Source organism: Ruditapes philippinarum, unplaced genomic scaffold, assembly GCF_026571515.1.
Source record: "Ruditapes philippinarum isolate M1 unplaced genomic scaffold, ASM2657151v2 ctg15516_1_1_1_1, whole genome shotgun sequence".
Classification (NCBI taxonomy): domain Eukaryota; kingdom Metazoa; phylum Mollusca; class Bivalvia; order Venerida; family Veneridae; genus Ruditapes; species Ruditapes philippinarum.
Genome location: NW_026862982.1, coordinates 3948 through 21214, shown reverse-complemented (window position 1 = coordinate 21214; position 17267 = coordinate 3948). Strand labels below are relative to the sequence as shown.

Sequence of the window (17267 nt, the reverse complement as noted above, 5' to 3'; positions counted from 1 at the left end):
TCGGATCCAAGAATGTGCAGTTAATTTTTGATGACATCATTTGAAATATATTGTGAATTTTAGTGTTTTGTTAAAAACCGCAGAGATATTCGGATGAACATATTTTCGGATAATCAGGTCAGAGGATTCAAAAAATCTTATGATTTCACGAAAGAAGACCAAGAACCTCGACTTAACTTAATCGTTTGTGAATTTCTTTTACGTAAGTTTATTTTGAAGGTTTGATGATGTTTCCTTTAAGTAAAACTTAAAGAAAAATTTAATTATCATATGTCATAGCAAAAAAGGTAAACAGGAGGACATTGCCGGTGCATAGAAAAACCGGAAAGCACCGGATAGCACCGAAAAACCGGAAAGCACTCAAATTTCTCATAAAAACATATGAAAACGTTAATTAATCGGTTTGAAAGTGTTACCAATCGATTTATTAGCTCAAAATCTTACAGACAAGTCATTTTTATAATTATATATTGATAATATTACGAGTATTTAGAAAAATAGATATATATCGAGTGTTTTCCGGTCCTGTTAAGATACATGTACATTACCGGATAGCAATATTGTTTATCAAATTATACATGAAAACTTAATTCTATTGGTTTGAAAGTGTTATCAATCGATTTATTAGATCAAAATCTTTCAGACAACACGTTTTTGTAATTATATTATGATTATTATTACTATTATTTAGGAAAATAAGATATATCGAGTGCTTTCCGGTCCTGCTACGGTACATGTACTTTACCGAATAGCAATATAGTTTATCCAAGTAATACATGAAAACTTTATTTTATTGGTTTGAAAGTGTTTTCAATCTATTTAGTAGTTGAAGATCTGTATATCATGACGTTTTTTATAAATATTTTATGTTTCATTACGCGATTTTCAAAGTTGCTACAAAGTTGTATTGATTGCTTTCCGGTAATGCTAAAGTACATCTACTTTACCGAATAGCACTCGAATATTTATATTAATCACACTAATCCTTCATATTAATTATGTGAAAGTGTTATAAATTGATTAATTAAGTTGAACTTATTTTATTTAAAAATATTATGATTAGTTACACGATTTTTCAATCTTGCTCATACCATATATCATTGTATCATATTTCTAATATTTTATAGGTTGTGTGAAGGACAGAAAGATGATGTGTAAAAAGTACCAAGAAGTTATTCAAAGCATTGAACCATCTTTTTTTATATTATATTTTTATATTATGTAAAATAAAGAAAAACTTATAAATTTTCGTTCAGTTATGTCTTTATTTTGACCATACTATGTGTACCGAAAAGCAATGTGGTCATCAGTGGAGGACAGTAGTTGTTGTATTGTTTATCACACGTGCTACTCCATGCTGATTAAAGACCTTGTATATTGTAGCACACAAAGGTGATGATTTAATCAAATTGTATACAATTATGATAATTGAGAGTACCGACCTGCACATCTCAAAGTTGCATTAATCAGACACTGTCCTTTACATGCACATTAAATTAGATAATTAGAAATTGCAATTAACTACACACTCTTTTGATATAAAAATTAATTTTGTTTAATGAAGATTATTACGGCACTCGTGAAAAGAAATATTTGTAACGGATATATACGGAATCTCTTAGAACTTTATATCAAGGTGCTATTAAAATTTACTCATATTTGAATAAAATTGTATATAAACCTCAACAAAATTAATCCATTACCATAATAAGAACATTATAAAAGAAATTAATAAATGGCCTCTCATGTCGTTTTTGGTGCGTTGGTCCGATTCTGATTTCGGCTTGCCATATAATTAAACAAAAGATCCAAGTCGTTTATCCGGGGGTGACAGGAGGGATGTAACTTATTTATTTAATTAATTAACTAATAATTTGTACAGGTTGTATTGGATGCACGTATTTGTTTCAAAACTTAACTAAATATTTATATAAGTTGTAAAAATATTTTAATATGTAAAAAGCTTTATTGACAAACAAATTGACAATATAAATCTGGATTTCTTTCGTAATATATGTTGGGCCCTTAAAAGGGCCGTTTTTATCAACAATACTATTAATATGTTTTAAGCTACACAAAACTCTGCGTAGTTTGCACTGATAGACGACGGCGTAAACGACAAGAACAGGACTGACATACTCGACATGATATTTGGTGACGGTGGAATCTTGGACAGTTAAATACATCCAGCTATTGTGTAAATATATTAACACCTCTTAAATGTGCTAATTAAATCAGCGTGTGCCCGTGGAATAAACGAGGCGTGAAGTGTGCCTTGATTGATTTCAATATCATATTTGTTTTCAATTATGTATGTACATGTATATATGTTTGCTAAGTTCTGTTTTAAATCTGTTTATTTTTATTTATGGCACTGTTTATTGTCCAAAAAAAAAAAAAAACATCACTGAAACAATTATTGTTCTTCCCTTCCTGCTATTTTGAATCCTCTTGTCTTCCTACAACAAATAAATATATTAATATATTAGATTACATACATTTTAAATATTTACATACCATCGGTATGTCTGAGGTAAGAGGACCAGTGCTTTTCGGTGATGTATTACTATTATTTTCTTCACAGGACCGGAAAGCAATAATGGAATGTGCAGGACCGGAAAGCACTCGATATATCTATTTTAATATCTATTTTAAACTTTTTTATTCGTAATAATAATTATTAAAAAATAATGTCAGGGAGATTTTTCCCTAATAAATCTATTGGTAACTTTTTCAATTCAATACAATGAAGGTTATACGGTTTTTTTTTATGGAAAATTCGAGTGCTATTCGGTAATGTACATATACTTAACAAAACCGGAAAGCATTCTCAATTTCTTTAACATTCATAAATCTTTTAAATAATCATAGAATTTAATAAAACATGAAATCATACCTAATAAATCGATTGGTAACATTTACAATACAATAAAACAGAGATCTTATGTGATTGTTTGAGAAATTAAATTGCTATTCGGTAAAGTATATATGTAACTTCACTTTCAGTAATAGTTTATTGGAAGATGTCTATGATGCTGTCTCCTTTTAATTCGTATTTTGTTGAACTTGTATTTTATAACTATTAGTTCATATCTGTCTTCTGTTTTGGAGAGGAAGTCCGCTATTAAATATAAAAAAAAATATGAATATATGCATTATGATTGCTTTACATCATACTGATTCAGAATTGTTTATGATTACACTAAGGTATACATTGCAGAGCAACAGATAAGCTTTGAAAGTGAATTGGGTATATGGGTATTACTCCCATCATTTCATGTGGAATTGAACATAGGTATTGGCTCAATTTAATTGGATACGTACAGCTAGCCAAAAGTTCTAGCTGTACGTGAGTCACGTACGACTAGCCTGGACCAGCTGTATTGGCTAGCCATACGGCACTTTTCAAAATTATATGGAAGTCGTAAATGCATATGTTATTTTGTGTCTTTAAACGACGATTTTAATCAAATCTCCACCTTTGTCCTAGTGTGTTCACTTTAATAAAGATGCTCGGCAATTTTGCACACAAAAAATGAATACGAGTAAGCGTTGTATAATCTATCTTAATTTTCATGCTTATGATTTGTATGAAAGATGAATTGTTAAATCTGTTAATTAAGCACATGGATCGAATAAAATGATCGGAGGGGAATAAATAAATAAATAATAAGAATATTAAAAAAACGGTGAAAAGGAAAAAATAATTTAATAATGCAAACTTTCCTTAATGATGGACGATGGAAAAACTTCTATACCATCGGTAATTGACGCAATTATCAGAGCCCAACAACAATTATTTTCGGTGTTTTTTGTTTGTTTTTTCAATTTAAAAATTAAACTTAATGAAACAAAAAAGGATTATTATCAAAATTTTGTAAACTATTTCAATTGATGTTATTTAACTGCAACCAAACGCTATTTTTTCTCGACGTCTTGAGATGACAATTAAAGTACGTACATTCTTTACTGAAGCCAACACGTCGATTAATCTCTAAAAAGTAAACATTCTTGACTAAAATCCTCGCTTAAAGTCATAATTAACATATGTACTTTCGCCTTCCATATATTTTTGAAAAGTGCCGTACGGCTAGCCAATACAGTGTGTCCTGGCTAGTCGTACGTGACTCACGTACGGCTAGAACTTTTGGCTAGCCGTACGGCTAGCCACTTCCTATTCTAAAACCTGTTACCATATGATTTTAAGATCAGTTGAATACGGGTATTCAATTATGAAGATATGAATTTCATAGTTTATTATGTGTTGTATTACTATTATTATTTAAGCTATGGCAGGAATGTGTATATAAAACCATTTACAGTTTGCCTACTTTGAATGGTTTGGATTTTTATTTGCTTGGAGTAGGTGTAATCCTTTGTTAAAAGTAAAATAGCGATCAAATGCTACATTGATAAGCAGCTGTTATGTTGTTATAATGAAAGCGATGTACAGTTTGATACTGTGTAAAAAACGTATCTACATTTTGAAAATAAAGTCAGTTATGATTCAAATGAGAATAAAACCTAACAGGTCTGACTATATCTTACTTAATCACATAGTGAAAAGGTTAGGAAATAAGATAAAAGTGTTCACGGAACAACTGTGTTCGACTTGCCAATACATGAAAAGGTTTTGTCAAAAAAATAAGTACCCAACAGGCAAAAACGTAGCCTCTTTAGGCCTAAGCGACTTAATATTCGTGGTAAAGACTGTTATCCTTAGTAGATTATTATACAAATTTACAGTGTCGTGCTTGATATTGAGTTGACTTTGGCAGTCTTTCGATACCGGGGACCATCAAAGACCAGAGACTCTCGAATAGTAAGCCCTGAATTACCTTTGGGAATATTCGGATAGCATGCATATAAATAATTTATATAATAATTTATATTGTCTGAAACTACTAGTGGATGACGTGACGAAAATGACAATACACACGGATCTTTACGACAATTGTGTATCTTATTTATACGCATATAAAATAAGACAATTGCGTATAACTATTTTGTAAAATTAATTGTGTAAATACGCATCTTATCTGTTGCTCTGCATTGTATACATTGAATTGAATTGAGTGACAGCTATGAGATACAAGGGAATCCAGGAACCAGTCCCTAGCTCTTATTGAATAGATCCCTTGGTTCTTTTACATGTCAATTGTTTATCACTGATACATGAGAGGATTACCTGGATTTCTTACCAGTGCACCTGTAGGTGGGAAACACTGACAGTGTCTCTGAAAAATCTCAAGGGTGTAACCCAGGATCAAACTTGGAACCTCAGGAGTGATAACCTCTGGTGTAACCAACTGAGCTATCTGTGCCACCTTTCGATTGCTGCAATGTCTTTGTTGTGATATGGAACCTTTAATGTACAGTACATGTAGCCTATTTCTCAAACAATTTTATACTGAATAGTAAATGTTTCTCTTTTTATGGAATTTCAGGCATGCATGAACAATGAATGTAACAAGTTATATTCAGGAACGTCAATATGGGTTGTCCAGGAGGAAGAAGAGTTCACAGAGGAACATGGAAATGTTCCTGGAGATGAAACTCTCAAAATCATTTGTTAATAAGGTAACATGTACATTGTATATGTATGAAATAAGTTTAACTGTTTTAACATTTGTTGTAATGCAGCTTTCTTTTTGTATGTTTTGACTAGTGGTTGAAATATTTCTAATTTTCAAATTCTGTGGTACGTTAAGTTTACTACATGTAATTTTGCAACAATTTGTCATATTATTCATACTATTGTGTGAAATCAGTGCATCATACTTGCTCCTTGAAAACATAATTGCAACTACAAAGTAGGTAAAGGTTTGTCAAATCCATATTAATTCAGTTAAATCTGTCACCCAACAGCAACTGTGTAAGTTCAGAGATGTTGAATTTCATGTATGCTGCCTAACAAACCTATACATTGTACATATATTATTATTAACAATGAAAGCAGCAACAGAGGTTGACTAGTGGTTCGAAAGTCTGAGTCTTCAACCTTCGATCATGGGTTTAAAACCTGACTGGGTCATGACAATGTTGACTCATGTAATCTTTGATTAATCGATTACTCATTACTGGTTGCCACCCTTACTTAAATTATATTTATAATATATACCATGTGTAAGCAAGGCAGCTACAGTTATTCTAAAAGCCTAAATCATGTTAACTGAAGGAATACTTTTTCATTAAAAAAAAAACATAAATATTAATATATGTTTGAATTCAATATATCTAAGTACAGTATATTTTTGATAATGCATGTATTAGTTCTAAACACATGATTGTAATTTTTTTCCAGGCTGCTGAGATATCTGGGAAATGTAGGGCCACTTTTGTTATGCAGTTCAGTCCAGATGGGTATGTAAAGCCATCTTATAATAGCTTGAAAATGAACTTTTATTGAATAAATTATTTGATTCTTGTGAAAATTGATGGTTACTTAGTTCCTGACAGTGATTTTTAGCTCAACTGTTTGAAGAATGGGGAGATCTATACTCTGTTGTACTAACTAAGTCCGCCACCACAGATTGTTCAAGTTTTTGTGTGCAAGTATCTCGAAAACTAATAAATGGAATGGGTCGCCTCTTCTCACACTTGAGAGTGTATTAGGAGGTGACTGGTCACTGTCCAAGTCCCATATCTGCAACGTGGATTTTGACAGAATTATTGCTGTTTTTGAACTTCTACAATTCTTCATGATCCAAGCTCTTGATTTACTTTCAAACAATAGGGTATTGGAGCATGTTTTTCTACTTACAGCTCTTGTTTGTGCATTTCACTGTCCAGTAGCTAGGCTATTATCCGAAGCCCAAAACATTCTTTCCTTTATTCTGTACATGTACAGTCAATGAAGTCAAACAAATTTTTAGTGATTTCAATGTATGAATGCCAGAAAATAAACTCTTGATGACATGAAGAGGCTTTGTACATACAGCTACAATTTATGCATGACAACTAAATTGTCTTAACTAAATAACTAGTTAATGTACTTCTGAAACTTGTTTAATGATAATTATTTCTAGCAATTATTTTCTCTGTCAGGGCATCTTTTAGTTTGTGAGTCATTTACTTTTGATGTTGGCTTGTGACTTCCAAAACATAATGTTTTTTCTTCTTTACCTACATGTATATAATATGACATCCAATGTCAGAAGTTTTCAGCCTCTGACTTCTAAATTTTAAAACTTAATCTTAATGGGAGCCATGCTCAGTTGCAAAGCCACTGGCAATTTCTGAAAAGTAAAATCCCTGAAAGAAGGATGAAAACTTTTCAAGATTCTGTAAGTTTAAACATAACTAGATGTACGAGGGTTGTCCCAATATTCTGTGACAAGATTGATTAAAAGCTAAATAAAACAGGTACGAATTTGATATTTTAATATGTTATAAACCCATATAATTTAAACATTTTCACAAATTTTCATAGATAATTACTCCTGTTTTTAGCTGTAGGAAATAGGCGACGAAGATCGGTCTTCCTATCCGTGTTTTCCTTATTTTCGCTTTTTGTAGCGCAAAACTCTGGTTCTGTTCATGCCTTTTGTACACAAATACTCAGAATATGTTGCTAAACTGTTATATTTGGTTTATTTGTTGAAAATCGTTACATGTGTCACCTCGAAATAGTCATGAAACCTGAATGACATGTTCACTGCGCCGCAAATTCTTCGACCGTCGCCATTTCAACTTTCCTATTTTATATGAAATATTTTCATTTATTCGTATCTTTTTCGTTTTTTAAGTTATTTAACTAAAATTTTCAGAGATGATTTAAACATAGCAGCAGAGGAAGTCAACGTGACATTGTGCAGACACATTATCAGATATTTGAAATATACGTAATTAATTTCAGCCTATTCATAACAAAATGTAAATTATTTGACGTGCGCCGGCAACTCAAGTTACTAGAGTAAATTTTTTGTAAATGATTTGTTGTAATGTTAAATAATAAACTTAACGGTTATATGTGTGAATTATTTTCTATTGGCGTTATAACTGAACCGGCTATAAAATTTGTCACGGACTTTTGGGACAACCCTCGTATGTAAGAAAATAATTATGTAGTTACCTTGATTTATATTACAGGACAAAAGTTGCATCAACACATGGTGACCATTCTGTTAGGGTTACAGATATTGCAACAGGAAAGTGTTTGCACACATTACGAGGACATCCTCGAACCCCTTGGAGCCTGGCTTACCATCCCTCCTACAGTAATATTGTAGCCAGTGGCTGTTTAGGTGGTCAGGTCAGGATTTGGGACCTTTATGTAAGTTTGTACTTTATTGATTAGTTCCATTATACAACAGGTTTTGACAATTATTGTAATGAATAAGCTAAATTTGTCAATGGAATGTTAATTGTTGTGTTGCCAGTCTCATGGTGATACTGTCTGAGCCAACTTCAGGCAACCTTTTCTTGCCTGTCTGGCTGGATGCTGCATTTTTATAAACTTAACTCTCCGACATGTATACGACATGTATACATAGTTTGTGGTGAACAATTTACATATTGAACCACATGTCTGACATAAAAAGTAAATTTCAGAAACAGATCATTTCATGCCTTTTCATAATAATTAATTCTAATGACTATGAATATTTTGTTAAATTATATACAGTTTGTTATAATACACAATCATGCAATCTGATATTTTTTAAAAGAGCTTGATGCACTTAATAATAGTTTATATCAAGTTACATTATATTAATTGAATTTAAAGTTTATGATTTCTCAGGGTCATATCATGAGTTATATTAATTGAAATTAAAGTTGACAATTTTTCAAGGTCAAATCCTCAGTACTTCAGTTTTCAAATTCTCTGAACATTCTGTGATTCCAAACAAACAATGATTATGTTCTTATTATCATTTAACAGGGCCATGGTTGTGAAGTATGGGACACAGAAAATAATTCAGTGGTTGCTGCACTGGCTTTTCATCCGACTGACCAGGTGCTTGTCATAGCTGCTGGTAACACTATCTACTTCTGGGACTGGACAAAACCGGAACCGTTTGCCAAGTGTAGTACCAGTCATGATTATGAAAGAATCAGGTATAATGTTATACTTAAATATATAGATATGTGATATTATTTTATAATATTACATATTATTTATAGAAAATTAATTTACTTAATTTCATAGTAAAACTTAAACTATTTCCTAATTGAAATATGAAAAGACCTAAAAGGCAAGGGCAGTGTTGTATGCTAAATCAGGATTTCTGTTCTTAAGTTTTTGATTTATTTATTTCAATGAGTCAGCGATTGCTCTACCCTACTCTTTGCTGTAGATTTTCTCGATACACTGATTCAGAAATCATGTCAATTAGAAGTGGGTCACATACCAAGAAGTTGGTAATTACTAGTTTACTCGGAAATCTGGTTACTAGATACAACCAAAAACTTGTAAAATCGGCATAATGAAAAAATAACAAAAAACAAACATATTTAACCTTATACTGTCCATGAAAGTAAGTTATTATATGTATTATATTGCAGATGGATACATTTTGACAGTGTTGGGCACACACTTTATACAGGGATCTCCAATAATACATCTGTACATAGAGATCAGTTGTCCAGTGTGTCTCACATGGGGTAAGTTCTGCTTGTGATTTGTTTAAAGATATTAAAATATCTCGTTTTGACTACATGTACCTGAAGCTTTTGACTAAAATTTCTCCCTTAAAATAAAACTGAAGAAGTAGATTCACATATTTTGGGGGGGGGGGCATTTAGATTAACCCTTGTCCGTCCATCTGTCCGTCCGCACTCACAGGAGAGTAATTATGTGGCTAGAGGGACAATAGGTAACTGTTCTTTCTCTTTGGTGTCATTCATTCCGTAATGCTTTTGTGTGGCTAAAAAGAACAATAGAGAGAACAATAGAGTAGCCACTTAATTACTGTCCTGTGAGAACGTCCGTTCTCTTTTGTGTCACACGTTGTCCGTCCGTTCTCTTTTGTGTCACACGTAGCTCAAAAAGTATTTGACCTAGAGTCATAAAACTTTACAGGAATGTTGATCAGTATGTGAACTTGTACACCTGGGGTTTCGCTTGTGGATTTATTCTGATTTGGTCAGAGTTATTGCCCTTGACTTAGTAAAAATTTGCAATTTTCAACTTGTGTCGCACATATCTCAAAAAGTATTTTAACTAGAGTCATAAAACGTTATTGGAATGTTGATCAGCATGTGTAGTTGTGCCATTGGGTATTTTCGATTAGATTTATTTAGTATTTGTAGTGTTATTGTCCTTGACTTAGTAAAAATTTGCAATTTTCAACTTGACACATGTCACATGTAGCACAAAAAGTATTTGACATAGGGTCATGAAACTTTACAAGAATGTTGATCAGCATGTAAAGTTTGGCATCTAGGGTTTGTCTTGTGAATTGATATGTTTTGTCAGAGTTAGTGCCCTTGTCATAATGAAGAATCACTATTCACAAATTTGCTATGGGAAGTGATCATGTTGACAGTTTAAATGTTTTTCTTTTTAATAAAGTACTTGTATCACTATATAAGTTTTACTTTATGCAGATAGCCAGATATGTATTCTTGATCTTAGGTATTCTTGATCTACATGAAATGTGGCATCTTTGTTTGTATAGTTGGTGGGTTGAGTTTTTTAGCTTGACTATACGAAGTATATGGAGAGCTGTCCTACTCGCCCCAGCGTCTGCATCCAGATTTCAGATTAAAGTTTTGGTGCAGTAAAATATTTTTCACTATAACTTTGTCATTTCTTAAGGTATTAACTTCAAACTTCAAATATATGTTCCTTATCATCAACCACATCTTATGTGACAAGGTTCATAACTCTAGCACCAATACTTTCAGATTTATCTCCCCTTGAACTAAGAATTTTCCTTAAAAAATACTATTTTTTACTGTAACTTATTTATTCTAAAGGAATCAACCTCATACTTCAAATATATGTACCTTATCATCATCCCCATCTTATGTGACAAGGATCATAACTCTAGCATCAATATTGCAAGAATTATCTCCCCATAAACTTAGATTTTTTTACTAGAAAAATGTTATTTTTTGCTATAACTTCTTTAGTTTTAAAGGTATCTACCTCAAACTTCAAATACTTATTCCTTATCATCAATTACATTTTATGTGACAATGTTTATAACTCTTGAAGCAATTTTTACAGATTTATCTCTCTTTGAACTTAGGATTTTCTTTAAGAAATATTATAACTTATTTACTTTTTAAGGTATCTACTACAAACTTCAAATATATTTCTTATCATTACACACATGTTGTGTGACAAGGTTCATAACTCTAGCATGACTTTTTCTAGAATTATTTCCCTTGATCTTGGAATTTATGTTAACAAATGTTATTTTTTTTACTATAACTTAATACATAATTATACATAATTGATTTTTCTTTCATAGTTTTGTCCTCCTTACATCGTCCAGTATTTTATTAGTCGAGCTTGGCTGTCTCCTGTGACAGCTCTTGTTAGTCATCTTGGCACTACTTAGGTCATACAGCATCTTTCCAGTTTGTAATGGAGGAGGAAGACCTCAGATGCCTGTCCATGCATTATGAAAATTCTTGTGATAAAGGATATTACAGTGTGCTGATACATTAGACCTGTATTTAATTCCTACTTTAACTTCAGGGAGGAACGACCTCCACCCACAAGTCAACCATCAAGATTAAGCTCCGTGTACAATAACATTGTAAACTACTACCAGGACTACAGACGAGATAGGCTTTTCACACAGTTAGGACCTGGTGATGGTATCGGGTTACCAATAGCAACAGGTATAGGAAGTATGGTGGACAGGAATGTTCCTACAGGACAAGGTATGGCACTCAATCATGTAAACTTTAAATGCTTAATGTCTTGATCTGTTTTAAGAAATTTTATCAAAGTATTGACTTTGTGTCTTCTTACTTTTTTTACCAATGAGAGAACTTGAGATTTTATTCCGAAGTCTTATGTGCATATTTACTCAGGGAGGATTAAAAAGTCAAATGGTTTATAACTATTTGTTTTAGACAGCGTAGCATTCAATAATTGAACTTTGTTCAGGTGTGACTAGACTTTTTATTGTATTTAGTCAAGCTCATTGTCATGAACTATATTTATCATTGATTTTGATCATTGATAATTTGAGCATAAAATTTAGTAGTATCAAAAGGATATTATGTTTTAACGCTTTTAACGTTTTAAAGTATTTTTCAACCGACAGTACAGCATATACTTTTTACAGCATTGATAGTTGATGTTAAATGAAATCAAGTAAAAAATTTCTGAAATATTTTCTCATTCTTTCAAAAAAAAAAGTATACAAATGATAATAATTAATTTTAGGAAAAAAAAGTATTGGAATTGATAATTTGACAGTGCTGAGTATGTAAAAGTTGAAAATTATATTTCAGGTTATGATGGGCTGCCTGACCTCCATAATGAGGGCTTAGTGAGACCTTTATCACCTGGATCCCCACCTCGACCACCTCTACCAGGACCCGATGAGCCCTCTGTAATAGGACAGTCAGTTCGAGGCAGTGGGAATAATTTTGTGTCATACGCCAGTCAAATTGCCCATGCATTAAGACCAGCCGGATACCAACCAAGTCCTGAATTTGTAAGACGCCGAAGAAGATGGCAGGGCAGTGACTTTCCCAGAATAAGTGTGCAAGAAAGTTCTGGTAATCTGCGTCCAAGCACGCAGTCTGTATTTGGCAGCTTGCCAGAATCAGAAAGAGAACTCCTGTTGAATCCAACATTTGATCCTTTCCTGTCCTCAATAAACCAAGACGCTGAAACCCCAACAGAAGGTAATTAGTTTTCCTGTGAATATGATCACAGTTTTATTCAGCTTATCTGTTTTAAATGAACATTAGTTCAATAGGTCTGGGCACAATATCTTTGAATGTTTAGTTAAACTTACATCTCAGTGTCTATTCTAGGATTTAAAAAACAGGGGGGGGGGGGGATGGGGATTTTTATCGTAAAGGGAGAATTTATTAAATTTGTTGATTTTTTTCCTTCTTTCTCTATGTAAAATTTTCCTCGTCTCTGAAAAAATAGGGGGAATTCTTAAAAATATGAGTGAATCCCCCCATCCCCCCTCCTAGGACAGACACTGCATCTAAAGTATTATATCCTTTATGGATAGATTGGTCTTCAATGAAGAGTATTAACTCATAGTTATTTGACTAAGAGAAATGTGTTTTTGAAAAAGCTTTTTACTGTTCTATATGTGAAAACCAATCATTTACCTCCTTAGTAGCTTGCATCAATGCTTTTCTTTGCCAACAATATTGGCTAGCCTACACACCTGTACTGTCCAACTAAACTCTATGCAGTTGACTTCTCACTTTATGTCCATATTGAAGTTTGAAACTCTAAAATCAATATTGGACAGTTCCAAATACAAAAGTAAGAAAAGTTCATTATATAAATTCTGCAGGGTAAGAGTTAACCTTAGGAGTGCTGCGATAAATTTGGTGATTACTCGCTAACACAGTTCAGAGCTGAAGATTCTATTCTGGATTCGTCTTGGCTGTATTTTAATTTGATTTTTGATAAAATATGTGCTTTCTGATATTAAACAAACATTTTCTAAGCAAGCATTTCACCATTGGTTACATGCTGTCACATATCCAATCAAAATGTGTGTAATATAAACACAAAAATGTGTTGTTTAAAATAAAGAATGGAAGTCAAACCACAAATTGTTGACGCTTTGGAGTCTTTAAAGTTGGATGTATTCCAGTGTATTCCATATAGAAAAATTAATGCTAACATAGCCTTAGTAAATTGAATCACAAAGCAATAATAGAGAATCAACTCAAAACTAAGCTGAATCCTTGCTCTAGTTAACCTGCAAGCATAAATGACTTTGACATGGTTTTTACTAAATTACCCGTTACCTTTTTTTATGTCCAACCATTTCTTTTTTCAGGCTTAAATCCACTCACCAGTAACACTGAACGGCAAAGAGTGGCAGCTTCAAGAAGAATAACTAATGAACCATCTTTGAGCAGGCATCTGTTACCAGCAATTGATATAACGGAGGAAGTAGAAATTCCACTCGAAGCTGTAACAGGCCAGTATATAAGGCCCTGTTCAAATACCGGACATACAAATATAGTATCATCTGTGAGGGGAGAGTCAAATGATAGTACTGAAATAAATAGTGCTGTTAATGATGTAGACAGACCACTTATCAAATAATTCCATTATTAATAACCAAGAATAGACATGTAACGAAACCTCGATAGCTAGGACTCAAAGTGATATATTAGTTTCAATGGCAAGCCCCATCCACCCCTACCTTTTGTCGCGATTTTTTTACAAAGACCGTCACAAAAAACCCAAGCGAAGTTAACCAACGTCGTCATCTATCACATCAACAGAAAAAAGTATTTCCTAGTATAAGAGAAAGACTGCAAATTTTTGTAATACCACTGTCAACAGAGACAACATCTGGCTAGTAGTAAAGGAAAAGGTAACTCCCTAACACAGACCACGGGTTATACCCAAAAGTTACTGGTAATTATGAGTGCAGCCATACAGATACAGGTACCCAAGGTCTTTGTCCCCGGAACAAAACCATCATCGGAACTTGTCCCTGTCTAGTTTGAATCAAACTGCTTTAAAATATGTGTTCAATTCTAACAATACTGGCCAAAAATGTAACTCGGGCTCCATCACTGAGTGGCAACACTGGCTGTTTGAAAGTCAAGTCTGCGCCAAACAGGTGCTTAAAATTCATGTACAACAACAACAACAACTACAGGTGCTAATCTTACAAGGCATTAAATGTACTTCTGTTAATGATGATGCAAGTGCGTCTTTACCTAAAATGTGGTAGTGCTGTGTACCTTCAAAGTAGACAGGCAAACATTAGACTGTATCTAGGCCAATTGGGTTCCCCCCAAGTGGTAATCATTGTGGCCAACCATTGTAGCTAGTACAAGCAGCCATTCTACTTTATTTGAAAATATATTCCACAACTCGAGCACTGTAACACAAACTGCTGGTGTAAATTCTGGGGTAATAGTTCATCAAGGGGACGTAATTACCTACCCTCGTTTCGTTCACAACCCTTACAAAACTGGCCAGAACAGAGGCAGATTACCTATCTTTAATGGGGGCCATACCTTCAGAGCGAGTATGAATCCCCCAGTGTCAAAAGTTCTGCATATCAATCCTGAAGAAGTTTCTACTATTGAATCTTTACCTATGAGATCTCAAAGCTCTGGTCGTGACTCAGCTACACTTCCAGTGTGATCAAGCTTCTAGTGATACTGAAAATGAGTTAGTTCTCAATCTGCGTCAGTCTGGAGCTTATTTCTTTACCAATCCAGAACACCAGCGTCGAGGGCAACATCATCCTCATCACAGAGGTCATCTGGAAGTCTAGATTCGGAACACAGATTCTTCTTGTCTGAGACAGTTTAACGTTTCAGCAGGTTCGGTTGATAGTGCACAAGGTCATTTGTTCAAATTCAGAAAGTTCACAAGGTCGAAGGTCAGATAGTGCTCATAGTCAAAAGTCAAGGTCAGGTAGTGTACAAGGTCAGAGATCTAGGTCAAATTTCCCAGGAGTATGGAAGTCGAATTAGTGGTTGACCAAAATGAGAATTACACAACAAATAGAAATGTTAATCCCAGATATTCCTCAAAGGGAAAGGAAATCGTTCACAGAAGTCAGGACAGGCAATAACAAATTCTATACATATATCCATGAATAATAATCAAGCTGAGCTCTATTAGCCCAAAGAGTTGATTCCAAGGAATCACGATTATGTGGCGATTAAGGGATAGCTTTGTGTCAATGGGACCGATCAGATCGGCGAGAGATGAATGATTTAAACAGACGTATTAATGCATTACGTGATAGTTTTAGTGAAAGTATTAGATCGCTACGTCCATGATAGACGTAGGTATGAAACCTTAGATGGTCACTTACCAGCGGGAGACGGCTACTAATTTTTAGGACCTCATGATGAACATGAAGTTAGAGACCCTTGCTGGAATAGGAGCAACTGAATGCGCTGTCTCTCCTGGCGCTACTGGACTTGGTGCTGATTCAGGACCATCTAAGTGGTAGGAAATTTAAAAGTATCAATCCAATCTATTTTCCCTTTCTTTTGTGAATCATTTTCAAGGTCTGTATGGCTGTTTCCCTCATGTTCTGTTTCACTTATAAACCCTGTTCACTCCAAAAAGATCGATTCATAGAAAGGTATTAAGATATAAAAAATACAAGTCAAAATAAAAAGGAAAGGTAATGAATTTTGCTAGATTATGTTCAGATTGTGTCAGTGTACTTAAATCTTGATAAAATAATGTTGAATTTTTACAGATTTGTTATATCACAGGGCATATTTTAAGGATTATAAACCCTTATTGAAAATTGTTTGAATATCGTTTATGCTAAAAATTATGTCAAAAATAAACCCAAAAGGCCCTTTTTTTTCTTCTTTCTGCAGCCCCAATTTTGGGGTTGATAATTTCAAATATGTATATTTAATTTAAAAAAGGGTTTTAAACTAAAGGGTGTTTAAAAGGACCCCAAAATCCCGGAAAAAAAAAAACCTTTAAAAACATGAAAATTTTAAAGATTTTTATCAAGTTAGTACTTAAATCAAAATCAAACCAAAATTATGAATAAAAATAAAATTTTTAGGGAGTGGGCGCACCAGTTTTTCTTTAGCTAGCTCGATATTTCCATCAAAAATAAAAAAATTCTTAAGTCCCCTGATGGAATTGGGGTACCACAGCAATTATTGGGAAGTGGCTTTAAAGTTTTGGTTACCTTAACCATGTTTGCCATGGAGATGCCACGGTCTGAAAATAATAATAAGATACACAATGGCATGTGTCGTTATAAAAGTTTTTAGACATTTATAGTTACTATTTCAGCAGGTTCGGATATACCAGTATCTCAACCCCTACTCTACTAGAAACCTCTCTCCGGTCTCAATACCCAGGGCGCAGGAGGCTGTATGCTGGCAATGTTTTCAGAGAAGGTAAATATTTATTATTTTTTGCATTATCATAGAGTACATTATTTATATTCACAGAAAAGATGTATTCAGTTATGCAGTCATTTGTAATTTTGATGTTAGTCGCTCTTCAAAAGCCGAAGCTGGACAAAAGTTATAAATAATCCTCCAGCCTGGTAGGAGGAAACTAAATCTTCCATCCATGTGACCAGTGGGACACCAAGATCAAACCATCCCCAAACTGTGCTTTTTATCAAGGTCTGCAG

General features: G+C 33.4%; 1 protein-coding gene across 1 annotated transcript; it reads left to right on the top strand.

Moving 5' to 3' along the window:
* On the top strand, positions 1 to 14221 carry LOC132720828 (uncharacterized; the record flags this gene model as incomplete). The annotated part of the gene is given in 9 exon segments (XM_060705053.1): positions 1 to 202; positions 5448 to 5580; positions 6305 to 6363; positions 8092 to 8275; positions 8885 to 9060; positions 9508 to 9606; positions 11654 to 11841; positions 12421 to 12819; positions 13950 to 14221. Coding segments are annotated over 8 exon segments (1497 nt in total).
* Between the last annotated feature and the right edge of the window lie 3046 nt (positions 14222 to 17267).